The sequence below is a fragment of the Neolamprologus multifasciatus genome, chromosome 5, assembly GCF_963576455.1.
Source record: "Neolamprologus multifasciatus chromosome 5, fNeoMul1.2, whole genome shotgun sequence".
Lineage (NCBI taxonomy): Eukaryota > Metazoa > Chordata > Actinopteri > Cichliformes > Cichlidae > Neolamprologus > Neolamprologus multifasciatus.
Window position 1 is genome coordinate 5,336,024 of NC_140443.1, and position 27,614 is coordinate 5,363,637.

The 27,614-nt window shown below is 41.2% G+C and overlaps 1 protein-coding gene across 9 annotated transcripts; it reads left to right on the forward strand.

Annotated features, from left to right (window-relative positions):
• The first annotated feature begins 1,447 nt into the window (after positions 1-1,447).
• On the forward strand, positions 1,448-26,460 carry arhgap40 (Rho GTPase activating protein 40). Of its 9 annotated transcripts, XM_085160747.1 has the most exons (17): positions 1,448-1,604; positions 3,910-3,990; positions 4,692-8,502; positions 10,818-11,044; positions 11,917-12,122; positions 12,714-12,792; positions 13,538-13,686; positions 14,715-14,880; positions 16,023-16,114; positions 16,563-16,640; positions 17,746-17,905; positions 18,676-18,758; positions 21,290-21,496; positions 22,279-22,419; positions 22,855-23,006; positions 23,142-23,197; positions 23,685-26,460. In XM_085160747.1, exons 3-17 carry the CDS (start codon positions 8,348-8,350, stop codon positions 23,789-23,791), a joined length of 2,058 nt encoding a protein of 685 aa, XP_085016873.1. In that variant the 5' UTR covers positions 1,448-1,604; positions 3,910-3,990; positions 4,692-8,347; the 3' UTR covers positions 23,792-26,460. The 9 variants fall into 9 exon arrangements, with proteins under 9 accessions (XP_085016873.1, XP_085016872.1, XP_085016875.1 ...); XM_085160746.1 differs by having other exon boundaries at positions 3,910-8,502; XM_085160749.1 differs by having other exon boundaries at positions 3,910-6,254.
• The last annotated feature ends 1,154 nt before the right edge of the window (positions 26,461-27,614 follow it).

Consider the following 27,614-nt stretch of genomic DNA (forward strand, 5'->3'; position numbering starts at 1 on the left):
GACCAGCTGAAGCTGAAAATAACCCATAATGCAGCATTTTCACACAGCTGTGAATGTATCTCAGGAAGTAGTGGTCAAACGTTTAGACAGATGGGACTTTGGATGTGAATGTGCTATTTTACACAGCTGATTCATTGTTTAATGTGAGCATGAAGGTTGGTTATTGACCTCGCAAATGGCAGTCTGACAAAAACTAGTGGCATAAGTAACACTTACCAGAAATGCTTATATTTTTAGCTGCATCTTATGGCCTTCAACAGGGAAAGAGGGCTGAAATGTCCAGTATGCGGATGCTTGTGAGATTTATTTCAACATTGCTTTGTTGCTTAGTCATTCAGAGTCAGACTCTTCATATTCAATGCTGCTATTCATTGTGACAGCTGCAGAAGTTCAGCTGTTTACAATCTTATGAGACTTATTTTTGTGAGTACTATAGCCCTGTGGGTATAGTACACTGAGAAGTAAAAAGTATTTCTTGTAAATCTGAAAATATGATATACTTATATAGTCATCTTTATGGGTTGCTTTTTACCCTAGAGACTAATAATAAGCTATTAGAGGTTAGGCTGCTCTTCAAATGTACTTCTGCATCATAAAAGCTTAGACAAATTGTGCCTCAGCTATAAAAGCCCTATATTCTTTTTAATAGCTAAGGTCATTTGGGCGGATACCAGCAGAATATCCCCTCCAGAGCTTATTAAAAGTTGAACCAAGGTGACAGAAACAATATATTTATTTTATAATATGATACAGTTTCACAAAGAAACACTACACTATTGTAAGAATCCACATGAATAAAGGGGATGAAAGAGCAAAAGGTTACTTTACATAAAAGCATATATATCCTTTATCTGATAAGCTTCATTATTTGGAGAGAGTTAAATAAAAAGATGGGAAAAGCTCTGAAATCTAACATTCATTGTTGTAAGAATTAAAACAAATAGCAAAAATAAACATTGTTTTATTATTTATTATCGGTGTTACTGATCATTTAGTCTCTTATCACATTAGCCTATTTGTCTATTAAGCGATATAAAATCTTGAAGTTTCCTCACCTGTGAACAATCAGTAAAGAAAATATTTGTTTTCTTAATATAAATTTATAAATCTATAATATAAATAATATAAATGTATGTATGTATGTCAAGTACGCAAATAGTTATATGTATAAATGTTCTTCCCCTAACTTGTTTATCTTGATATTCATGCTAACATTTCACTTAAAAAAAATAATAATTATTATTATCATCCTTTTACAGAGAAACTGCAAAAAACTGCACCTTTCCCTGGTGTTTTTGATGTTAACGCTACGTTTTGAGGTTTAAGCTAAAAAGCGCCAGAGGAGCAGATTGAGGTACAACTTGCACGTCATGTGGTTGCTGCTGATGAGCCCGGCGGAGTGACGTCAGCCGCAAGGTGAGAAGGATAACGTGGACTGAAAGCGGAGGAGAGTGTAGCCTCGCTCATCTCATCCCGTCCCATCTGCTTGTTGTCATTATCACTCACAGAAAGACTCGCTGTTGCTGCTGGACTACATGGAAACACATTCTTTCCACGCTCGGTCGAGCCTTCGGACACCGGGGGCGTCGACTGCATTTTCACAGGTAAGGAAACCGGTTTTATTTGTTGGACGCGACGCTTTGTTTCCACTTAGCCACCTACCCCCTTCTTTCTAGTTTGGCAAGCACGGTGATATTTTTTTTCTGGTTAAAACACAAGTCTTATCCTACACAAAAAGGCTGTCTTTATTGAAAATATTTCTAGAGCTTTGTGCAATTTTTATATTTCATTCGCTTATAAAGGTTTCTGGTTGCTAGGGTCTCTGAACCTGTTACTATGGGCGTTTCCCGCCTCACGTGCAGCTGAGAGCCTGAGCCTATACAAAGCGTTGATTCCCCTAATTTTAATCACTGCATATTATGGTAGCAGTATGTTTTTGTTCATGTTTTAAGCCTATACTCTTTTTAGACAGTTTATAAAATCTAATATTGGAATATATTGATATGTGTTGAGGAGGATATTTTAGGCTTCATCTAGAAACCGCAGGCCCTGTGTTCAGTTATAGATAAACTATGTAGACACTTTCCAAATCACCTCAAACACATCCTTGGTGCTTCAGTAGTATTTGTTTATTTATTATGAGCCCGATTAGTAGTCCCATGAACCTGTCCTAGTCTTCCTGGATTTTAGTTAAAACAGCATTACATTACTTTAGGACACAACAAACCACAACAACATGAGCAGTTCCAGTAAAAACAATTTTTAAAAAGTTACTTGTTTACATTTTAAATATTGATTTCAGTGTTAATTTAGTTATTAAGGGTAGATCAGTGTTTTCATTGCTTTACACAGTATTACTTCGGCTCTACTTAATGCAGCTGCATTGTAAATGTTTGTAGTGAGAGGCTATTTAATAACAAGCCTAACAAGTTCTTTTTTGGGGGGGCGGGGTACGTAGAGTCTATCCTCCTTCAAAAAAAGGATAGTTGGTTAATTATCTGTTGCGGGAATTCCCTTGTTGTAGCAGTTAGCAATTATGTTAAGCATTCCCTATCACAAAATACCTTAAATAAGTAGAATGCAGCTCAGTAAAGTGGAACACAATATGTCAAAACAAGTATGTAGAAACTAATTTGAAATCAGTACAGTGAAATATATTAAATTTAACAAACTTTTTGCTGTTGGTTTTCAAGTTAAGAAAAAAAATCTCTTTCAATCCATTGCTTTAGACTGGCATGTGTCTACAGTTTTGTGTACTGTAGTGGTAGACCCTTTAATATCCTGGGTTTTATGATTGCTATTCACATGGATAAAAAGATGTGGCCACTGTGAATGTTCTCTGTAAACAGGAACAATTGTTGCTGCACAAAGGGTGTTTGCTTCCAGGTCCAAAGGGTAAGGGTAAGGGTAAGAGTCAGTGCAAAATACCTCTGTCTTGTAATCCACTTTAGCTCCATATGGCAGAGGAGAACGTATTCTAGCTTTCATTGCCATTAGCCTAAGCCCTGCTCTGCTCAGCGAACACATCTATGTTCTGGCAGCCTGTCTGTTTTCAATAGAGAGAATATAATGATGTCAAAGACTTGTTAAATATTAAGACTTATCCTTTGACATCTCATCGCTTCAGTCGTTGCCCTTTGCCAACACCAGAGATGACAGTGTGTGTTTGTGAAAATGCTCAGTGAAAGAAATGCAGTCACTGAAATTGTTTTTCTTTTTTAACCTGGTCAGGAGAGATCTGGTTACATGCTGCAGATCATGTTCCTGATCATTTATTGCGGTTATGATCGTGTAAGTGTAGGGTTTCAGGAAAACAATATCATTGTATGGTTTGTTGCCCTTTCACTGCCAATTTATGAAGTAGAACTGAACGTCAACATTGAAATACCTTGAGCCTGATCTTCTGTGTAGGGTGGAGAAAGAAGGAATCTTTTCTAAGAATGCAATCTGTTATCATAAGACTTAAGGTGATCATTATTTCTTCTGAACCAACCGGGCTTGTGCGTCTTTCATGCCAAGCATAGTCTCTTGAAGTTGTCTTTCATGCCAAACATAGTCTCTTCAAGTTGTAAACACAGCAGAACTCGCCATAGTTAGTCCATGTAAGCCCAGCTTGCCTAAAATAAATCTTTCTAAAACCTCAATGAGCCAAATTGGAAATGCTTTACTAATTAACTGAAGCTGAACTGTTTCAGGTAACCTACTTTGAGTTCAATCATGTCATAAGAAGCAAAATAGAACAGCAAAGTAGTGCATGAGCCTCTGTAGAGTTTTAGTCGGACTTTTAAGGTTTTTACATTTGGTTCAGTCTCAGAGCTTCACCCAGGGACGCTGAGTGATGTATCGCTATGTTCATATGAGCAGATAATGAAAGCTTTTCCCCAACTCACCTCCCGTCTGTGCTTTCAGAAGGTCAACCACGCGGCCCCGATGACTTAGTGTGCCGAGCTAGTGTGGAATTCGATTGCTGCAGCTCAATTCTGCCCGTCTGTATGTATACAGTGAAAAAAGCATGTGCATGACTCATTTTCTTCCCCATCCAAGAAAGTGTTTTGTACATGTTCACCAAATGTTTGCCTCATTGGTTTCTGTGGAATTGTACTGGTTATGGTTGCTCTAATAAAAACATGCATGGGCTGCATGGTTATTTGATGATGCAGTTCACCACATCGCTTTGTTTCTGTGAGCATCTGTGTCAGTAAATAAGTGAGCATGCATCTGATACACGGCAGGTTTTTGACTGTGTGTGAATATGAGCTGTTCCCACTCGCACTGTGTCATCATTTGCTTGGATCTGGAGGTGTGGATGAGTCTGCCTCAGTCTGAGCTGCATGGCTATTTTAGTTTACATTTTTTAGAATCTCTTAGCGTTTCCGTTAAGAGAATCTGAGCAGGACTTTGAAACTGATGTATTTTAATGGGAAAAGTCTTCTTAAATGGTCCAAATTCTTCCCTTGTATATTAATTGATGAAAATTTGTGTTCAGGATATGAAAACAAAAGAAAACTGTTGTCCAGAAACACAAATCTGTGGAAACAATCACTGTTTCACAAACATCTGTGAGGCTTTGTGGCTATATAACCACATTTTATCCTTATCTGTCATCTTTTATCTTTGAATGTTTTTCTTCCCCACCTGTTTTCTCCTTCACTTCCCTGTCTTACTCCTCCCTTTCCCTCCGCTCCACAAAGGCTCAGTGGTCTGTTTGCCAAGAGTAGAAGAGAGCAGGGCATGAGGCTGAGCTGGCTGTCACATGCCATCTGCGGGGTCACATGAAGACACGCCATCACGTTCTCTACTCTCCTTTTTTCCCTGGCGTATCTCTGAGCTAAGGAGGATTGGCAGATAAGGTGTGAAAGGGGCTTGAGTTCAGAGGAAAGACAGTCAGCAGTCGAAGTCAAAGAAGACAGCCCGATTCTAACTTGCAATTTAGTGTCTACATAATTTTATTATTGCCTTACAATATAAAGCGCCTTGAGATGACTGTTGTTGTGATTTAGTGTTATATTGTTATTGAATTGAATTTAAATAGTTTAGGAAATCAAATACAGAAACAGGGACCTCAGAGACTTCAGGTTGGCGTATTAAAATAACAAAGAAAAATAAGGAGTGTGTTAGTGTCAGCATAGAGCGGATGAGAAAGGTAGAATCTGAAGAGGTGTCCCTGCGGTCTTCAATTTGTTTTTGTCTTGTTAAACACAAACTGAGTCACTGGGACCACTGCCAAGCGCTGAGATGCCAGTAACACAGAACGTGTATCAGACCCGCCAGGTAAACTGTCAACAGGAGGATGCCGTGTGTTGATTGACTACATTGACTTGACATGTTTATTGGAGTAGACGCGGAAGCTGTTCGGTGGGTGAACATTCTTGTACAGGAACTCAACACTACAAAAATCTAAATGAGCACCTATTTCATTATTTTTACACCACACCTCACTTTTATGTAGGCTAAATGTTGATGGATGGGCAGCGATGTAGTGGTTAGCGCTGTCCGCTCACAGCATAACAATTGCAAGTCCAAAGACATGCATGTTAGTTAGACATGCAGGAAGTTAGTTTTCTGGAAGGTTCTTCTATGTTTAACATAACTGACGCATATAGGAGTCCCACGTTATGTCATAGCCGTCTCTACATTTCTCAGAAGAACCATTAAATGACGAGCATCTGTGTCTCTAATTGTTTTTCGTGCTCAGGGCTAAAGGACAAGTTAAAGACACAGTTTTGCAGATTCCTATGCTTGGGTTTAAGTGAATATTATAAAGGATGTTTCACATTTTTCTTTGTTCCAGTAAATGATGTATCTCCAGCACAAGTTAATCCAAAACTTAATTCCAGCCATAGGGCCATTAAGACAAACATGTTACTTTCTGTGCTCCATCCATTTGTTCAGCCCACCAGCTCGAGCGCCGTCCCTAAAAACCATTCAGATGGTATCTCTCCTCTGTCTGTCCCAGCCCCGTCAGCTATTCAACCAGTCAGCTTCTAGCCTTGCCGAGCCCCCCACGGCGACCTCCTTTCCTGCCTCAGGATGCAAAGTAGTGACGTTTCTGCCAGCACAGTCAGACTGTCCTTGTTCTAATGTGTTTGTGCATTGAGGAGATTACAAGGAAACAGCTTGCCAGGGGCAGGCAGCTGCTGTTTCCTACAGCTTGCAGCAGTTTCGGGGGACAACAGCAGGATGCCATGGGGGAGAAGCGGCTCAGCGGCCCTGCTGCTGTTCTCTGGCAGGGTTATTGGGCGATACAAGGCCAGGTAGGATTAGGTTGTCGGGGTCTGCTGAGGCTTGCGGCTCAACTCTAAGCCAGCTGAAATGTGGTGTCACTTTTGTTTGTGTCTTTGATTGAAAATTTTGTTTTGCTTTTCTTTATTTTTCCCTTTTTGAAGAAGTTAAAACATATAACTTTATTGATGGGTTCATATTTATTATTTGGACAAATAATAAATACAATTTTGTTTCTTTATGCTCTTCTCTGTGCACCTTGGTGGTAGGTGAATCTCTATTCTGGTGCACTTTTTTGTAAGATTTTGGTGCTTTATAGATCTGCTACATGCGTTTGTGATTTTTCCATGTCACAGATCTTACTTATGACTTAGGAAAAAAAGCATTTGCTCAAGGCTGTGTGAGCTAATTGTTGCATTCTCTGCACTCTAAGAGGCTTTCAGTAAAATTCAGCTATAAAGAAGAAACACTGTGTTACTACACAGACCTCTTTTTCAGTGGATTGCAGTATTCCTTCACCAGAGTTGTTGTTGGGGTTACTTTGTGTTTCCCACCGTGCTGAGCATGAAGGTAGACAACAGGGTCACGTTTTGTCCATTCTTCTCTCAGAGTGGATGGCTTCCTGTTGATACTCTGTCTTAATAGGAGGTCTATTCAACAAAGAACAATTACAGCTGCATGACATTTTCAGTATTCCTTTTTTAGCATTAGTATGAAGCATGTTCTTTGTTTTTGTGGCCGAGCTACGTGGCTTGCTGGCAAGCTGAGGAGTGTTATTACCCGATTTAAAATTAAACAATGATTCTTTTCCTCCTGGTTCTTGAGTCAGCGTGGGAGAAAAATTCAAAGCTAGCTTTATTCCTCTTTATAATCCCTCATCTGAGGGGAGTTAGAGGTATTTTTAGCTTGAGTCCTGCAGTATTTTCAGTTTGTATGAGTCTTTGCACAAATTCAGAACACAGCAGGCATGGCAACTTTAATGTATGAGGATATTTCTTCAAGCTTTTATTAAAACAAACAAATATATAATCTATCAGTAGACAATATAAAAATGTTTTAGGCCCCTTCCCCCTCGTTTACCAGGTGTTTGTGTATTTACGTCCCCAGCTGATATGTAGGACATCAGCATGACAATAGAGTATTGATAGAGCGAGGATGAGTCACTGATTGAGTGAGGCCTTTGGGGGTTACATACTCACAGGCAATGTTGACAGACCTGTTGCACTTGAGAAACTTGAGAAACTTTCACTTTATGTTCCTCGTACTCTGTTGTGCACACATACAGCACACACATCATATCCTCTGGTCACATTACAGTCATTCTTTTTCTGATGTTTACTCGTGCCCAAGTATGCAGTTGAAGGAATGCGTCTTTCTTCTACATATAAGGTATGATTTGATGCAACCTACTGCATCATTAGCTGTCTGACCGCACGTTTGTGCAATTTGTCAACACTTTACAGCTTTTTTTTTTTTTTTAAAGGGGAAAACTCATCATTAGAATCATTTGATTTAATTATTTCTGGTCACATACATTAATATGAAGAGGGGATTAAAGTGCTTCATCTGGCCATCTAAGAATCCTTGATTAATGAGCTTAACAAATGTTGTCAGGCTTATGCTCAAAGGTCAGTAAAGTGTCTGAAGTGCTATAAACATGTGATACAACATAAAACAAGTAAGCTTTTGCTCAAGGGTTCATTGTTTCTGTCCACATAGACTACTACTGTCCTAAAACAATGACTGTTTTGTGTTTCTGGGTAAGCATTTTAAGCCAGGTTTTGAAATGTGACAGGTCATAGATGTCAGTTTGAACCAGCAGGGAAGAAGATGGCAGTCAGGCGTATAAGGCAGGGCGCGTCACCTCGGAGTAGCATGGGAGGGGACAGGTGTGAGTGATGTCTAGATGCTCACGGAAGTCGTCACTCCCTCTTGCATTCCTGCTCGAGCCTAGAAACATGCCACACAGCCTTGAGCCACACTAAAGACACTTCCTGTCACCTTACAAGAAACTAGAGCTGCGGACAGATTTGCTTCGCTCTCACACGGTGTTCATCAACCGGGACTGGATAAAGCTAGATTTTGTGCAAGACTCTAATTCCTGGATTTCTTTAGCAGTGTGGATATGGGTGGTAGAGCAGAAGTAGTGGCGAACAGGTTCATGTCCAGCATGCCCAGTACGCATTTTTCACGCTCCACACCGAGCCGCTTAAGGCTCCGTCCACAGACTCCATGGAAGGGCAAGCGCGTGAAGATATCCTTTCACAAGATGAAAGCCAGGTAGGTGTGTGAGAGTTAGAGACAGCTAGAGCTGGCTCACAAGAGCTTTGGTGAAGGTTTGGAGTGCTTTCTGTTCTTGAAGAGAAGTGGTGCAAATGACAGGTTCTCCTGTAAAAAGAACAAAAAGTTCTGTGAGGTTATGGTAGATTTACTTTTCGTTGAGAAGTCTGTACTTACAGAAGAGTTTTAAAAAGGTGACTCTCTTTAGATTTTTATCCCAACATGTATCACATGTGCTAACTGTGTCACAGCTTACAGACAGTCATTTGTGAGATATAAATGAGTTTCATCTGGGTCACATATGAACTGCCAGGTTCGTATGTGATGGTTTTCATAGCTGCATGTGAGTAATATAATGAAGCAGTTTTTGTGTGAACAATAGCCTTTATGCCTTTAATACATCACTGATTATTTATTTCATGGATGTATCATTATTTGCTTTATGGTCAAACTAACATTCATATTATCTAACTCTCGAACAACTGAAAATTAGTCATCAGAGGAGACGGGAATATGTAACTGTCAAAGTTAACACATATGCCAGACATCTGCTTCTCAAGCACTTGCAAACTGCATAAAACAGTTGGTCTCTAGCATGCTTTGTGGTATTTTCCATTGTTTTCTGATCGTTATCAGCAGACAAACGCATTATTGAAGGCTTGTTGCCAGGATCACTGAAACTATAAAACTGTTGGGTTAGGGGCGATTGTTGCTCAAGAGTTAGTAGTTCGTCTTGTAATCGGAAGGTTGCCTGTTCGAGCCCCGGCTCCGACAGTCTCGGTCGTTGTGTCCTTGGGCAAGACACTTTACCCGTTGCCTACTGGTGGTGGTCAGAGGGCCTGGTGGCGCCAGTGTTCGGCAGTGCGCCTCTGTCAGTGCGCCCCAGGGTGGCTGTGGCTACAATGTAGCTGCCATCACCAGTGTGTGAATGTGTGGATGACTGAATGTGTAAAGCGCTTTGGGGTCCATAGGGACTAAGAAAAGGGCTATACAAATACAGGCCATTTACCATTTACTATCAATCTGTGAAGGTGGATTTATGCATCATTTTTTGCAATTAATTTAATGTCTGTTGTAAATAATTCATGATCTGGATTCTTCACGGTTGTGATATATTTTGGGAAATGTTCCTAAAATTGCTGAAATATTTGAGATTTTCCATTGAAATTCATTGGATTAGGGTAGGTATTGTCAGCTAGTCTGTATCCTAGTGTACTGTATGTGTGTTGGAATGTAACCTCACTAGTTTCGAGATCAGAAAACAAATGGCAAATGGCATTTGTTTCACAAATCTCTGTGGAGCTGTTACTTAATACAATTTGACAATTACGAAAAATAATTTTTATTTTAATTCAGTAGAACCACTTCTATTGTTAATAATAATCTGTTTTGCAAGAAAAGAACCGATCATTGAAAATCTGTTGAAACTCACACCTCTGCCACCACCACCCGAGCCCCGCTTCCTCTGAAACTGGTTAGGAACACTACAGCACAATATGGAACAAAACTAACCAGATCTTGCTTTTGTTGACTGGTGGCTGATGTGGGCATCTGTGACATTTCGATAAGCTCACCAGAATTACAGCTGAAAGTATGACGAGTATTTTCTGATAAATATCACTTAATGATAAGCCACCAGGCATTCCACAGACATTCCCCAGCATGCTTTGGTATGAGTTTTAACATATGGTAACTTGGAGAATGTGACCAGGCTGCACACCAATGGAGTGAATCATTGATGTGCAGTCAGGCTACTTCCTGACTACATACTTCGCTGGGTCACATTTAATACTGGAGGGTGCAAGTGCATCTGCCAGCGGAGTGTGTCCTATTGTTGGCACAGAGCAGAAACCCTTGTTTTTCAGTTCTGTGCAGGAAATACAGGCTGCTTTTCCTCGCACGTGTACGGAAAGGAGACTCCGATCAGATTTATTCATTATAGAGCTGCATATTTGGTCTTCCATTGTTAGTATGTGACATTCACAGAAGGGCGTAACCCTGAGGAAAGCAGATTTCACATTGTTACAGTGACATCTAGTGGATTTGTGGGGTACTTTGCCTCCGGGCCACATTTCACAAGAACAATAGAGACCCCCCTTTGTGTCCATTTGCGCCGGCTCTCTCCACACTCCTGCCCTCCCTCCATCCCACTCCTTTTGTTTCTCCATCTCTCTGGGCTCTTCCGGAGGATTCGCCCTCCCTGCACCACCCCAGTCTTTGCCATTCATCCTGCGTTTGTATGTGCCTTTGTGTTTCTATCCATTTGTTTGCATGCATGCGTGTGATTTCTTTACGTGTGTGTATGTCTGCACCAGAGATCCCAGCCCCACCGAGATGAGCGTGGAGCCTTGGGCCAGCCCGCAGGACCAGGCAGCCGCTGAACTCTCTCACAGCGAACACACGGACACGCCGCCCTCTCAGGATCAGGAGCAGCGCCCTGATAAACTCTGCCTGGACTCGTTCTGGAGTGAGGTTGAGAATATCCAACAGGGGAGTGGCTACGCAGACGACTGCAGCAGGAGAGATTCGAAACACTCCGAAGGTAAATACTGCAGATCCTGCACTGATTGAGGAGTGATGTAAAGAAAGACACTCTTTAGTTTACGTGATAGCATTATAAACATTTAGTGCTTAAAGCAGCTGCTAGTGAAGAGTCTCCATGAAATGATGCATTAGCCATGGCAACATATCAGGTTTCTCTCATGCAGCAAAGTAGCGCTCGTCACCATGACAACACCATCAAACAGTCTGTGGCAGAGACTGTTTTATATGCAGGAGCCAAATAGCCATTCATGAATATTGACTTCTAATAGGAGTGCTTTTTTGTTTTGCCCATTCAGATGATCTGATTGTGTTAATTCAGTGGATCCTTTTCATGTCGCGTTGTAACAGGGATGCTCTTTTAATTTTGCTACTAATGAATAGTGAGCGTGTGTTCAGTTTTATGTTTCTTATAGCTGAACATTCACTAACTGATGTGTTAAGTGTTGAAGAGCAATTGTTTTAAACTTCACACTCAGCCTAAGTTATCATTTTAAAGCCTTTGGACCACCTACAGTTGTTTATACTTCAAGTTTAGTTATTATAGATCACTTAGACTGCAGCCAACTGAGTGAACTGTTGGCCTTGTAATATATTCCCTATTTAGAATTATGGATATAAAGAGAAGTTTCATTAAAGTTTTTATTTAATCTATTGGATTGGTTTCCTGGTACCCAATTTTTAAGAAAATATTACCAAATAGTGTTCTAGTAAAGCTACATAGTTAGTTGTAGTAATTTAGTATTATTTGAAATACACAAAACTGCTTCAGAGTTAATAGGGTTGAGTCATTCTGCATGTTTAAATGCATTTTATCCACGTCATGTCGTTGTTGGTGTTTTTACATCCCAGTGTTATATTTACGTGTTTCAGAAGGAGAGCAGGAGGAGCAGTGGTTGGCCGATGCTGGCTTGTCAACCCTCCTCAGTGAGGACACTGAGACAGTAGACAAAACTGCCCTGCTGTCCACTCTGACCAAGACGCAGGCTGAAGCCGTTAAGCGTCGAGTAGAGACCTACACGCTCCGCAAACGGAACAAGCCGCCACCGCGTGACGTTCGCGACATATTCAGCTCACAGGTCAGGATGCTCAAATACTGAACCCTTGACTGTATCTGAAGAAGGAAATTGTGCGGTAATGATTGTTTTACATCGTAGAATATCAGCCACTAATTAAAGGAAAGCAGGTAATTTGCATGCAGCTTTTCTTGATACACGCACGTCAACTGGTTTCCGGTTTCAGCACTGCTGCAGAAACTGTGTGAAAGTTACTGCAAGTGCAGAATATCTGTTTCTCATGCGTTCGATTATACAGTAAAATGTAAGAGACTCAGTTCCCAGGTAGCTGTCGTGACACATTCAGGGTCTTCTATTGTTCCAGCGATGCTGTCTTGTTTGATGGAAGAACTGATCTGTCACAATGAAGGCAAATCACATGTAAAGGCCATGCTTTGTCCTCAGAGACAGCCTTAGAGGGGAGCAGAGACACTGTTCTTCTGATCCTTATCAGTGCTGGATCAAAGGAAACACCCTGCACAGACCACGTCCCTTCACTTAGTGGACACAGTTAAACACACACTTCATTCCCAGGGGTAGAGAACAAACATAACACTGATATTTATTAGTATGACTTATTGTGGAAACTAACATGTCCGTGATCTTCCTCTACAGACCCTCGTGTCCGAGTCTCAGCATAGTGAAGACCCAGCCCAAAACAGCATGGCATCGGTAGCCAAGTCACCTTTATCAGGTAAGAGCTGCTCACCGTACTAAATTAAATTACTAAAGGGAATAACAAAGTGGTGGAGGCACTCTTTAGTCTATTCTAAAACACCGGCTGAAGTCATTTCAGTAAAATAATTGAATCAAACTTTTCTTTGAGTACCTGACTCAAACCAACCCTTTGTTTGGATTTTCCATCACCATTGTGTCATTTTGATAATGACTCACATGTTTAACTGCAGTAGATGATGAAATCAGGTGAGCTTTGGATTTCTGGGGGCCTGACGAAGGTAGCTCAGGCCACGGCTGCGTCATCTGTTTTCTCATTGGTTCATATTAATCCCTGGATAACCACTGGCCTCTGCTTAATGCTGCCTGTGTGTATGTTTTTGCCAACTTGACAATCCTGTTTCTCATTTTTCATTTTTTCAAAAGTATTGAACACATGTGACATCTGATAGCGAGGAACAGTCATGATTAGCACAATAGCATACTTGTCTTACAGATGAACTTTTGGCACAGTTAAAGGTGTGATGTCAGTATTCTTGTTTTTGTGTGCTTATGCAAGGATTAGTTTCCCTGATTTAGCAGATAAGACACAAAGTCTGTTCACAGAACATTTCCTCATATCAGGGCTTCCTGTACATTTTTGTCCTTATCTTTCTTTTCTTCATATTATACATTCACAGGTTTGTTTTGTGACATTTCTACAGTGGTCTTGCCTGATTGAACTAATAGACCGGTGTTTGTTTATGGAAATGTTTTCTGCTCAGCTGTGACCCCAGAGCATCAGCGAGGCACTCCCAAAGATGAATACTTCATCACTGATGTGGCTTATTGCGAACAGGCCGTCATCCTCATCAAACAAGCCAAACTGCCACAGAATAACAGCCAGCGCAGGAAGGAGGACGGCACCCTGCCCGTAAGCACCCAAACAGTTTTCACCTCTCACGCTCATTTTCTAGGACAGCTGCAGCTTTCAGAAGACTTCTGGGGGTTTAAATATGTTGCTTTCTGCTTTATAAATGTTCTGGTGATAAAATATATCTACTTGTACATTTATTTCTTTTGTTAAGAAAAACTGTTGGCAGAAAAGATTTCAAAAGAATAAGAGAGTGCTAGTAACAGCGTGATTTGTGCATCAAGTGGGCAGTTTAATTCAATTTAAGCTTAGCTGTAAAAGAACTTACTGTCACTGCGCTGATGAGCGGCTTGTTTCACTCAAGCCTTCATGAAGATAAATGACAAGAACAGATTTTTTCTAAATGTTACAGCATGTTTTGCAGAAAGCTTTTAAGTCTTACAACATCTTGAGACCTCAAATATTCAACAGCATCACCAACCGACAGGCTGTTATTAGAAAAAAAACTGTAATTACAGCTATATAAGAAAAAAATCAAGGGGTGAGGGCCACACTAACAGAAACCAGTGTACGTTTCAGTCGCTGATTGGATTAAGACTTTCATGTAAAACCACATGCGCACACACACGTGCACACAAATGTTATTATAAGCCATTTGCAACAATCAGCGCTCTGCTGTTGCTTAGATAACAGGGTTAAGGAGATAAGGAATGATGGAATTAGCCAGAAACAAAAGGAGAGTTGTTGTGTCACAGAGTCCAGCAGCTTTATTTTTCTATTTCAGGCTGAATAAGTTTGCTCTGAAAAAGGGCAGAATTAGTGGTTTTAATTAGTGAGGTTGCATGTACTAACACTCTACATAGAGATAAACGTATGTAAAGTACATTATAATTACTGTATTATTTACAGAAATTAATTTGCATGTCATGTTTGTTCTTTTTATTTTTCCACTTTCCTTTTCTTTCATTCTTTTTCCCCCCTCTTTGTACATTTTCTGTATTCTCTCCCTCTTCACCTCCACTTTCTAACTTTCAACTGCACTCTGGCCCCCTTCTGCTTTTCCTCTCCTTCCACTATCGCCTCCCCAGCGGGTCATCTGCCCCAAGTGCCGTCTAGGAGTGACTCGTATTCAAGATCTCTCCCACGCTGACATGAAGAAGGTGCGTCAGTTGGCTCTCATCGACATGACGGCGCTGTGCGACCTCCTAGAGCTGGAGGTCAAAAGGCACAAAACTGGCAAGAGGAAAAACCCAGGTGTGATTTCGTTCACCATCAGGTCATTACAGGAAAAGCACACATAGAAATGTTTGAGGCATTCTGTGAGGGTAGTAGCTTTAAAAATAAACACAGTGGAGAGAAATTAATGATTTTAACTGTATGTTGTGTGTTTAGATTTTGCCATCTATATGAACCTGACAGCTTTTTCAGTTAACTAGTTTAACAGTGGTCGTGTCCGGTGTACTGACGAGTTGAGTATATTCAAAATCTTTTTTACATGCGTATTCTCCACACATTCGATCCCTATACAACTGTTGCAAGAGCTTGGTTCGCATTGCCGGCATTAAGTCGGACTCGTTCCCGGTGGGTGATGGGCTCCGCCAGGGCTGCCCTTTGTCACCGGTTCTGTTCATAATTTTTATGGACAGGATTTCTAGGCGCAGCCAAGTGGCGGAGGGCTTTCGCTTTGGTGGCCTCAGAATCTCATCTCTGATTTTTGTGGATGATGTGGTTCTGTTTGCTTCATCGGGTGAGGGCCTCCAGCTCGCACTAGAGCGGTTCGCAGCCGAGTGTGAAGCAGCGGGAATGAGGATCAGCACCTCCAAATCTGAGGCCATGGTTCTCAGCCGGAAAAGGGTGGAGTGCCCACTCCGGGTCGGGGATGAGTTCCTGCCCCAAGTGGAGGAGTTCAAGTATCTTGGGGTCTTGTTCGCGAGTGATGGGAGAAGGGAGCCGGAGATCGACAGACGGATTGGGGCTGCAGCTGCAGTAATGCGGATGCTGCACCGGTCCGTCGTGGTGAAGAGGGAGCTGAGTGTAAAAGCGAAGCTCTCAATTTACCGGTCGATCTACGTCCCTACCCTCACCTATGGCCACGAGCTGTGGGTAGTGACCGAAAGAAAGGCTGCTGCCCCCGCGACCCGGCCCCGGATAAAGCGGATGAAGATGGATGGATGGATGGATTCTCCACACAGAATAGCACGAAAAACTAGACTAAACTGTGGTTACATATTCTTTAGAAACAATCAGTCATAAATAACCTTCAAAAATGTGGGTTAGCAACAGTATAGCAAAGGCAGTGACCCGTCTCACACAAAACATTGAGACTTTGCCCCGTTTCTGTTCAGGCCAGATGTTTAAATGAGGGCAGGCATGACTGACTCTTTGGTCGTTCACAGAGAGCCCGCTCTTTGGAGTCCCACTGGCCACGCTGCTGGAGAACGATCAGAAACTGAAGCCCAGCACTTCGATTCCTCTCTTGCTGCAGGAAGTAAGAACTCTGAAAAATATCTGTGTCATGTGTCCTAAACAACATACATACTGTTTGTGCATATTGTGTTCTATATATAATGTTTATGATTCAAATCTGTTGATCACACAAACTTCACAAACGTCTTCGAATCAAGATAAGGCAGCCTCACTTCTGTCAGTCTGCCCCAGGGCAGCTGTGGCTACAACTGTAGCTGCCTCCACCAGTGTGTGAATGTGAGAGTGAATGAATAGTGGCATTGTAAAGCGCTTTGGGTGCCTTGAAAAGCGCTATATAAATCCAATCCATTAAAATCAGAAAACAGGCCCCGTGTCCTCTGCATCTGAAACAGTTTGACCACACCCTGTTTGTAGCAGCAGTTACTGAGTATAACCAGCAGAGGTGATCGAGAGATTCTTATCTACCGATGCTCAACTCTGCTGACGTCTTTCTCTCTCTCTCTCTGCAGTTGTTGTCATTTCTGGAGAAAAAGGGAATCGATTCGGAGGGGATCCTGCGTGTTCCAGGATCTCAGTCCAGAATCAAGGTACAAGAGCAGGGTCTACACACCTCATTACTGTAATAAATAACTGGATGTTTAAAGCAAAAAAATAATAATAATTCAAACCAGCCGAAATATTGACACTGTAAAATGTCAGAAATTCCAGATCAATAAAGGAAAATCAAATAGCTTCTGCCGACTTTAACTACAGCTGACATTTAGAAAAACAAAGTCCAATGAGACAAAATCGATACTGCTTTTGCAGCTGCCGGTGTAAAGTATTTAATTTCTTACACACTCAGGTGACGGTGAATCAATTAAATATCAGCAGCCACTAGAGGGCGCCAGTTAGCTCTAGAGAAGGGAAAACAGCTAGAACAGATTCTGGGGTTGATAACAGCAATTACACAGACAGATGTAACTGGATCGGTATTTGTTGAGTTTATTGTTTTGACAGCAAATCAAACAGTTAAAATGTATTAATGCATTTAATGCTTACACAGCGTGACCCACCGGCGTCCACTGGCATTTGGTGTTTTGATTTCTGCTAAGGAAGACTGAAATAGGCAGACAGTCATAAAGGAGGGACAGGAACTAAAACAGGAAGTAACCAAAAAGAGTAACTTACAGTGAAACATGAAGACAGAGATGGGGAACACAGATTAAGATGAACAAAATTAGCACAAACATTATTCTATGAAAGTTTAACAAAATTAATTTGATTGAAATTATAAATGGATTTTAGTTTAAGTCTAGTCATCCAGTTGGTCCTGTTACATATTTTCTGCATGACTTTTCAAACACAATTAGAGCTAATAATAGAAAAATGTTTGGAGCCTTACACAAGGCACAAATAAAGACTGTTGTCAGTTAAATGTGCACATATACAGATGCACTTGTGATGAAGTGTGTGAAAGTACATGAAACACCTTTGATACCTTTGTCCTGAGGTCCATCATCATGAATACATAATTTATTACTATAAAGGTTTTAAATGCACACAGGTCAATGTGCTTTCAAATTGTCAACGCTGAGTTATGCTGAAAATTTTAAACGATGACTGATCCTCGACATTATCTGTGCCGGGTCGATAGTTTGAATCAACATTTATGTCACGTAGCTCTTAAACCGCCGTCGTTTGTGTCTGCAGCTGCTGCAGCAGAACTTGGAGGCCAACTTCTACTCACGGCATGTCAGATGGGATGAAGTGAGTCCGAACGACGCCGCCGCACTGCTCAAGAAGTTCATCCGGGAGCTGCCCGCTCCTCTGCTCACCGCGGAGTACCTCAACAACTTTAGCGCCGTCAGGGGTCAGTCAAGACTAAGTGACAGCTCTTGCTGGATGTATTTGTGTTATATTTATGGCACAGTGTTGTATAACTAAGTAATTTGGATTGGACGAGAACTGTGTCTGATGTTTGTATTAATCCTTAAAGGTTTTCATTTTTAGGACAGGGCTTTATATTTACAGTGCAGCCATACAGTCAATCAGCATTTCACCGCTAAAGTACCCGAGTATAACTTTGGATCATTCATTCATTGTTGCCAGGTTGTATCAAATTACTGTACAGAGCATCAGCTCCTCTTCCCCTCCTCTTCGCACTAATCTGCTGCCCACTTTCGCAGACAGCTCAGCAGGATTCACATCATAATTATCGAAGTCTCTTCACCTCGACGGCAGCGCCGTGTGACACTTATCTATTCTACTCTGGCTGAAAAATTAAAATTAAGATGAACAAGTTGATACCATTTTAAGAAGTATCCCTGCACTGCCACAAATACATGTGCAGCGACACAGCTGTACTGTAGATCAGTGCATTTGCATTAGTTTCACTTTAATAAAAATACAGATTGATATTAATAGAATCTAGCTGGGGTGTAGCTTGCGAGGAGGATCACTGCGATGATGAATGATGTGCGACCGCAGAGACATAAGCTAACAAACCTAATGGCCACCTGTCACACTGTCATTAATCCTTAGACATACCATTATTCTTTGTCAAAGAGAGGAAATGAATTATGTGTGCATGTGTGTGTGTGTGTTTGTGTGTGTGTCTTACCTACTTGTTTCTTCTTTTAGAAATCACAGAGCTGAAACAGAAACTCCACATGCTGAACCTGCTCATCCTGCTGCTGCCCGAGCCCAACAGAAACACACTAAAGGTAAAGACAACACAACACAGACACAAACAGTGAGTCGTGCTCTCAGACGCAGTAAAGCCTTTTTGTTCTGGCAGCAGTCCGTGCAGCTCCTTATTGTGGGCTTGTTTGATAATGGAATATGACTTTTCTGTTCACATACCACCTTTGTGTTTTTTATTTACTATGTTTACTCACTTTAACTTGTTATGATTTCGTTTAGGAGCACAGCTAAAACAGATCATTTTGATATATGTTAAGTCAAAGTCAAACTTTGTCTTTACGCAAAAAGGAGAAAAGTTCTTTTGACGGCATAAATAATAATAACTGTATATTGTTTTGTGCTAAAGGACTCACATAGTTTTAATGCTTTAGTCACATTTTTTAATACTTGCAAAAAGTTGTAATGCTGCATAACATGTAAATAAAATAACAGCAACAATGATTTAATCATGTAGTACTATATTTTAAACAGAAAATGTTCATCAAAGCAAATTTCATCAAAGCATTTAGAGATTCAGTGGCTTGCTTTAAGGAAAATAAAATGCTGTAATCTTCATGCAGTACTGCATTAAAAACAGACACAAGTCTGTCCTGGAAGTCGGTGCGTGGGCTCAGGAATACTTAGTAAGTGAACGCTGTCGGATAACTTGATATCCAACAAGTCCAGTTAAACCTCTGGATCAGAGCTCATGTAAGATGTGCTTTGGAAGAACATCAGGAAGAACACTCGCTTATTATTAGCACTCAGTTCAAAGGTCAGAATGTATGAAAGCTTCACATCTGTCTCATTAATGCTGAACAGCAGTGTTGGTCAAGATACTTGAAAAAAGCAATCTTCCCCCAAAAAGTAATCCCATTACTTACTTATTTTACTTACTACTTTTATTTTATTTTTTATTTTACTTATTTTCAAAAGTAATTAGTTACTTAGTTACTTTAAAAAAAATTACAACCTGAATAGGTGATAAAGCGATAGATCTTTCAGCCCAATTCTATTTTTTCTGCATAACCCATCATATAAAATGTAATCAAATGAAAAAGTCTCTTTTTGAAACTAGTTTTATTAGTTTTAATCTTTTAAATGAAGCAAACAATAAATTATATGCAACATTCTCTGACTGGAAGAAATTAGTTTAACATTTAAAACTATTTTCTGCCTATTCCAGCATATAAAATAAAATAGTTTTTTGTGTTTATACTCACTCTTTCAAATAAATGCACGTAAAACACAGCAGAAAAGAAATAAAATCAAAGACTCAGCGGTCCTGTTGCTCTATTTTCACCTGTATAGCAGGCGGAGGTTTACCCTGGTGCAGGTGAGCCGCAGCGGTCAGCGGAAGGATCTGGGAGTTTCACATTCCCGTGGCAGCGTACTGTCGGTGCTTGCGCGGAAGTTTAGGGGTTTTTTTCGCTGTAAAAAGACGTTTTCTTCCCACGCAGTGAGCAGCAGACGCTAATGTTTTTGTCACTTTTTACGGAATCAAACTCAAAGTAAGGTCAGTACGTCCACGCTTTAAACGCTGCACGTCATACTCTCTGCCGCATTCGTTATATTATCCGTTGTTGATCTGCACACAGCTGTTGCTACAAACGTGGCACTCGCTTACGTCATTGTCATGAGACACTCGCAAAAAACTCCCGTTTTTAGTAACGCAGTAACGCAGCGTGCTTACAGGAAAGTAACAGTAATCTAAATACCTTTTTTGCAATAGTAATCCCTTCCTTTACTCGTCACTTGACAAAAGTAATCGGATTACAGTAAAGCGTTACTTGTAACCCGTTACTGCCCATCTCTACTGAACAGTAAATACATTTAAGGATTCTCTCTTTCTCGGGAAAAGCCTTATATTATTTTATTTTTTATCAAGATGATACTAAACCACCTTCTGCATTGAATTAATCTTTTAATGTTAATCAAGTTTCAAGTGTTTTTGTAGTGTTACATTGTTCCTTTCACTTGCATGCACATGAAGAAAATCTCCAAGTTTCAGAGCCAAGTTCAAAGTGTAAAACACTACATGAATGTTACAGAATTTGTGAATGACCCCACGTGTTAAAACTGTACTTGTGAACAACAGGCTCTGCCACGTTTGATGTCACACTCTACAGACTCTACTTAGATTTTCCACAAATGTATCCAGGATGACACTTGACCAAAAGCACTGTTTCATAACACATTACTGTATTGCTCTGCTCCTATTCCACATTTTAAACACTCTGCTCTGTTATATAACCGCTTGCATTAACCATGACTCATTTGCACTAAACACAAGTATGCAGTCATCTCCATTTATAGCGACCAGGAGCTTAAAAGCCACCTGAACTAATTACTTTGACTCCAGCGTCACAGCTGAAACTTTCTGTGCATTAGCATACTTCTCAGCAGAGGTGTTGCAGATGATTCATTCACTGTAATCATTCACTTCATCGTATTTTGTCCTGCATCTAAGTGCTCTCTTTTCTTTTTGAAAGACATTTAGCAATAGATCAGTGCATTAAAGCTCCGAGCTTTAACAAAAGGAAACCTGTATCTGCATCCGTGTTTGCTTTAGGCTCTGCTGGAGTTCCTCAGTAAGGTGGTCTCCAAGGAAAAGAAGAACAGGATGAACTTGTGGGCCGTCGCAACCATCATGGCTCCCAACCTGTTCCTGCATAAGGCCGTCCCAAGCAGACTAACTGAGGGTGGAGAGAAAGGACAGGCGGAGAAGGCGGCGGATGTTATGAGGCTCCTCATCCGCTACCAGGACCTGCTCTGGACGGTAGGACAGAGATCTGAACCTGCAGCTCCTGAGCCACATGCAACTCCTTTTGTCGATCTCCATAAACATTTACATTTTTGATTTATTGTTGTTGCACGTGATTCTTTACATTCTCAAAATGTAGTAATATGCAGCCTATACACCAATAAGGCAATAGTATCGTAATAAATTAGTATTCTGCAAACTAAAATGTGCATGAAAGCTTATGTTACTGCTGGCCTACTGGCCTGCTTGGTCTGCTGCTGGACTGGAGTCCAAATCAACCAAAAATCTGATTTTGCAGCTGGTACACTTCTAAAGTGTTGTATTCATTATCATCGTGGGCTAATTTTAATCAAAATCATTGCACAAACACAGGCAGGACTCAGAGCCGACGTAACTTTCTAGCTGGTCAGTTTTAAGCAGTAGCTATTTTTCCTCAACTTCTAAAGAAAATTATTGTGTTTTGTATTTTCACCCCCTGCAGAGTAGTCATGTGGTAAAATAGTTTGATTATTTGCACCTTTTGGGCTCATTTGTACCTAATAGACTGTGTTACGTCCCTTTATAAGTCCCAAATGTATTTTGAAGCTCCACGCAGATATTTTTGTAGGGATAGTTTGCCAACTCCTGCTGTATTTACTTCACAAGTTTAATTGGTTTGACAAGGTCACTATAGAAACTTCCAGAGTGAGGCTGTGTTTTTGTTTTTTGTTTTTTTCCTGCCAAACAGTGTGTGAACATTTCTTGGCATGAGAAATGTACTCGTCACAAACATTGTGTCATGTTGCTCCTCTCTCCAGATCCCTAATTTCCTCATGAGCCAGGTGCGTAGGCTGAACGAGAACAGTAACCGGCGTTACCAGTTATACGATCGTCGCTTCAAGAACCTGCTGAGAAAGATTCACACGGACAGCAGGGAAAAACCGGAGAAAAACTCTGAGGTGAGCTGGTGTCACAGCTTCTTTCACTAGAGACGCTGCATGCCAGGCCCAAAGGACCATTTGACATATGAGTATTAGAAACTTTCAGTTCAGACTGATGAGAAACTGGATGTTAAGGGTTTTCTTTTTTGGTTTTTAAGACAACACAGTAGGTTTCAGCTGGTGGTGGAGCCGGACAGATTTCTGACATAAGCCGGTTTGGGATGAACAAGTGCACCATGTTTGTGGGAACTTCTACAGTGAACTGTTTTAGCAGTTCCCTAAATTCCCTTTGTAGAAAGAAAGGCATAAGTGTTTAGCTACTGAGAAATCGATTTCAAATACAATAACTGTGAGATTTTATACCATATAAGTATCGATGCGTTTGATATTCAAAGTTATTCCAGATGATGACCAAACAGGAAGAATAAATTGTGCTCTTTTTGTGTCCTGCAGCCACATCGTACAGTGAAAATCCAGGTTGGAGAACTGGAAAGCAGCACGATGGATTATCAGCTTAACTTAAATTCAAGAGCCTCCGACCTTCTCGCCCAGTTTTACCGCCAGTTCCTCAGAAGCCCTGAAAATGGAAAAGGCAAAATGCGGAGGTGCGATATCACAATATAAAAAAATGTTTTTAATGCATCCAGCTGTGTTGCACGAATCTGTCTGCTCATACATGTGATTAGTTAAAAACAAAAAGAGACCCTGATGCATGGTGTCGCGTGCGTGTCTCTCAACAGGAACGGCTCGGTGGCGCATTCGGACTGCGCCCTGTACGAAGTGGGCGGGAATATCGGTGAGTGAAAGTGTTCTCCGACCGGTGCGGCGCTGACATTTGCGTGTCTTTCTGCTCACTGAGCCCACGAGTGTAGCAAGGTCTTACGTAATGAAGTGTACAAGCGCCAAAGAGACACGAGCAGTGCATCTGCAGTTATCAGAGCAGACAAATGCTTATTACACACATGTCTGCGCGCTCACATGAGAGCTGACACAGTACAAGCGAAACTTTTTGTAATCTGCACTACTTTTGTGGTCGAAAAACTCTAATCTTTATGCTTTAATACAAGTACAAGGATTCGAATTGATTAAGAGTCAGCACATTCATAATCAGCTGACAGAAAAATGGGTAGAAACCATAGAGATGATATAAACAAGTTCATATTCTTTTATTGTTAAAGGAAAAACAAAATCATTATGAACATTTTTGTAATGATCCATGCCATAATTGTTTGATCCATAAATTAATTAATTGATAGTTCACTTTCTGTGTGTTATTTCTGCAGGTGAGCACTGCCTAGATCCAGACACACACCTTCTAGATTTGTACAACAGCAATCCTGGAGGAGAGTGGATCATCAAAAGGAAACCCAGCGGCAGCAGGGGGCTGTGATGGATGGACTGAACGAAAACTCAGTTTCAGACTAAACATAAAGACATCAAGGTCTACGGAAAAATCAAATCCACACAGCCATCACTTCTTCATATCCTGTTCATCCCGTGAGCAACAAGCGAGAGGGAGACAGATGGAGGAAGCGGGAACGGATAGATGGAGAATCTGCCTGGAGCAGAGCCTAAAAACTGTCTGCGATCACGTGAACACACACTACCCTCTGTCTTTCTCTTCCTGCCTCTCTCCATCTTCTTCTTTTCCCTTCGCTACATCATTTCTCTCCTGCGTTGCAACGCTGAGAGCCTAAAGCTGCCGACGCGACTCATTACTTCCAACAGAGAACCTGCTGCACAGAAAAGAGGAGAGCGACCGGCTGGACAGTTTGCTTCGCCATCTTTTCTCTCAAGCAATCGTATCCAACCATGAGCGAGCAGATGGGGATGCAGAGCACCTCTGGCTATAGAGAGCTCAGCCCCTCTGTCAGGCCAGCATCTGCTCCACAAAAGTGTTTTTCTATCATGACTTATCAGGGCTTTGTAAAAAGATCAAACATGATACAAGAGTTTTATGTGCATGTTTGAAGAAAATTTTATTGTCTAATGCTAAAAGTCAGCGTAAATATTCGCCTGCATCTCCAGTGATTAAGCTATTATTACATCATCAGTCTCCAGTGTTACCACTGCTCAGTCACTTGGATACCCTGGATATTCAAGTATTCATTGAACAAGGACACACGTAGCAGGTCAACTTTCAGTCTTATTATGAAATTCTGGATTTCTCAACTTTTATCCTAAAAAAATAGTTGACCATGAAGTAATACATGAGGTGCTCCATACCTTGATTTCTTTGTTCACCCACCAGTGTTACTTTACCATAAATCAGGAGAAACACAGCTTTTAAAAGCTGATTTCTTTATTCTTCTATCCTGACTTAAGCAGCAAGTTTTCCTATTTGCAGATTCTCTTTACATCTAGAGCTACTCGTAACCTCGTGTAAACAAATTTGAACATAAAACCCTTGGATCATTTTTTTTGAAACAAAAATAATGAGAAAACAGCAGCATGAAAGAAAACACTGGGCACTTGCTGGAGCAGACGCTAACCTGGAAACAGACAGTTGATCCAGATCGATCCAGAACGATTCTGCAGCTTTGATGACTTAAGTAAACAAAGACTGGGGTTTGTCGGTGTCAACTCCCTTCTTCACCTGTGCCATTCAATGAGGGAAAGAGACCCTGATGAACTGATATCCCTTTATCTGTGAAACCCTGCGATCTCCTGGGCATTAGAATTAAAGAAAAATCCTCGGACTTCCTGAGCTGCACAGAGCAGCGCTCAAAGAGACTCTCTTGGACACCACGAGATTTGGTGTTGCGACCTCAAGGACAGTGACTGTACCGCTAAAGGGAGTTGTAAAGGACACACAGTGAAGCTGGTCTTCTCGTCTTTTTTTAAAAAAAAACACACGAATGAAGGCGAAAACGAGCAAAGTGACTCAAGGGGTGTACCGGGATTATTATTATTATTATTGTTATTATTATTATTATTGTTATTATTTATATGAATGTAATACCGTTGTTGCTTCTTATTCAGTGAGTATTGTGTAGGATAGCGAGACTCAGTGTAACAGTATGATGTGTTAAGCTGCCCATACTCGGTGTGGGAGTTTGCAGTGTTTGTGTTCATAATTGTTCGTATGCTGGCATTTTTTAATGGATCTCTTTACATCTGTTAGTAGGAGAAGTTGTATAAATATGGCTCGTTCATACACACTTTAAGGATAACTCTCTGCAGTAGGACTGTTTGTTGTGAGGCTACTCGAAGATTTTTCCGAACGCAGTCGAGCAGCAGATGAATGTATTTAATATTTTGTACCGATCGCCAGATGCGAATCGTTTGCTCCTCGCAGACGGAGCCATGTTGGTGCGCCGCGGCCATTTTGTGGGAAGCGTTTCACACACTCCACTCGATAGACGGGGTAATGACAGCCGGCCCGCACCCGACATCTATCACCGCCCTCCCCTCCATCTCTGTCACTTCCCTGTAATGGACCATAATGGCAGCGCAGCATCAGAAATGCACACGGAGGAATCGCATTTCTTTGATAAAGCAGAACGTAATAAATGGGCGTTATAAATTCTGCTGCCCTGGACCTGATGACAGCAGTGTGTGTGCGTGAGTGTGTGTGCATGCACGTGTGTGATCAGCTTCATTACACAAGTCCAATTGGCCCGTCCCAGGGTCCAAGGCACAGTTCAGTGCCTCGGCACAAAGCGAGCTGATGAAACTGCCTTCTGCTGACAATCAGGAGAACTAGGTCACCTCTGAAGCAGCATCCCGGAGGGCGAGCACCCTGAGGAGCAGAGCACGTGGACACGCATTGTCTAAACACACACGCTGAACAACAGCGTGAACGGGGGCACAGGTTCACACTGCAGCAGCTTTCTATGATCTATGTTTGTATGTGAATGTATTTGTGTGTGTGAGTGTGTGTGTGAGAGAGGACGCTTCCTCTGAAACAGTGTTATCTGTGTGATTACCCAGGGACTCTCACACAACTACATGAAGGACATTTACAGTTTTTAATATATCTGTGAAAATATTTCTTTTCCGTAGAAAGAAAAACTTTTGAAAAATGTTCCCTTTTTTGGTCAATAAATGTGAATCTCATGTTGTGTGAAGCATGATTTATTTTTTCAATATGAGTTAATGGCTGTCGGAAAGATTGCATCAACAAACGCATCATTCATCAGCACTACAGTTACAACTGCCACCTGTCATCCATTCCCTGTGCGCTTATGCACCAGCAGAAAACAAACCATAGACACGTGTGTGAAAACAGAGAAAATCTGGTGGTGAAGCATTAGTTTAATCTGCTGCAATAATCAATAGAGAGATTAACCTGGTAATGTGGGCGCGCGAAGAGGCCAGAGCTGCTCTGTTCCTTGATTAATCATCACCAGCTCGCCTAGAAAAACCATTTACGACTAAGTGCCTCATCAACTTCGATTATTCAAGGTCTCAGCGTGTCCAAAAGGGCGCGTGGAAGACAAAAAGAGCAAAACTGATGTATCATATACTGTTTGATCATTCATTCTTTCAGTTTTGGCTTGCAGAAAATTTGATTTTAGAGATGCATTTGATATTTTTGGAGATAAATATTAAGCTTCTGCAACAGCAGATGGAGTTTGTTGTCATATTATTGTATAAGTTTGTAATGCCAATGTAAGTGTGTTGAATATATCTTGACAATTGTGATTTTTAAAACAAAATCTAAAAGAAAATGACAAATATTTCACACATAATCCCCCTTCAGACCCTACTTTTCTGAGAATGTGCTGTGTGTTTGGTTCCTTTTCAAGCCCCATTCACTCATTTCTGACAACAAAAAGAAAAAGAAAAAAAAATCAGACACAGCAGCCAGCCTGCCAGACGTAGGCCCCTTTGGCCTGCTCCAGATCTAAATTACTGTAATCAGCGGATGAATAGCAATCAGCAGCCTTGTATGAGCTGCTGGCAGAACGCCTGACCCCCGGCTCTTTGCACCAATCAGACCGCCGCATCCCATTCACATCTAATCATGACGCTCAGAGCTCGCCACTTCCCTCACAGTTGATGGAGGAAGCACTCGTCTCCTCCTTTTTATCTTTTTGTGTCAGGTTGACCGGATTGAAGAGGGGATGACAGTTTTAAATGAAGCTCCTTCCTGTGCTTACGTGGTGGCAGCCACGGTTTCCCTCCTGGCACTGGCTGTAGAGGAGCCACCACCAATGACAGCTGACAATTTGCACAAAAAAGTAAAAGTTTTTTTCAAATTCCTGCTA

Excerpts from the sequence above, each read along its gene's own strand:
- arhgap40 (XM_085160746.1), top strand. The coding sequence starts at position 8,348 with ATGGGTGGTAGAGCAGAAGTAGTGGCGAACAGGTTCATGTCCAGCATG. Across the intron at positions 13,687-14,714 it reads AGGAGGACGGCACCCTGCCC|CGGGTCATCTGCCCCAAGTG; the intron begins GTAAGCACCCAA and ends TCGCCTCCCCAG. Across the intron at positions 16,115-16,562 it reads TTCCTCTCTTGCTGCAGGAA|TTGTTGTCATTTCTGGAGAA; the intron begins GTAAGAACTCTG and ends CTCTCTCTGCAG.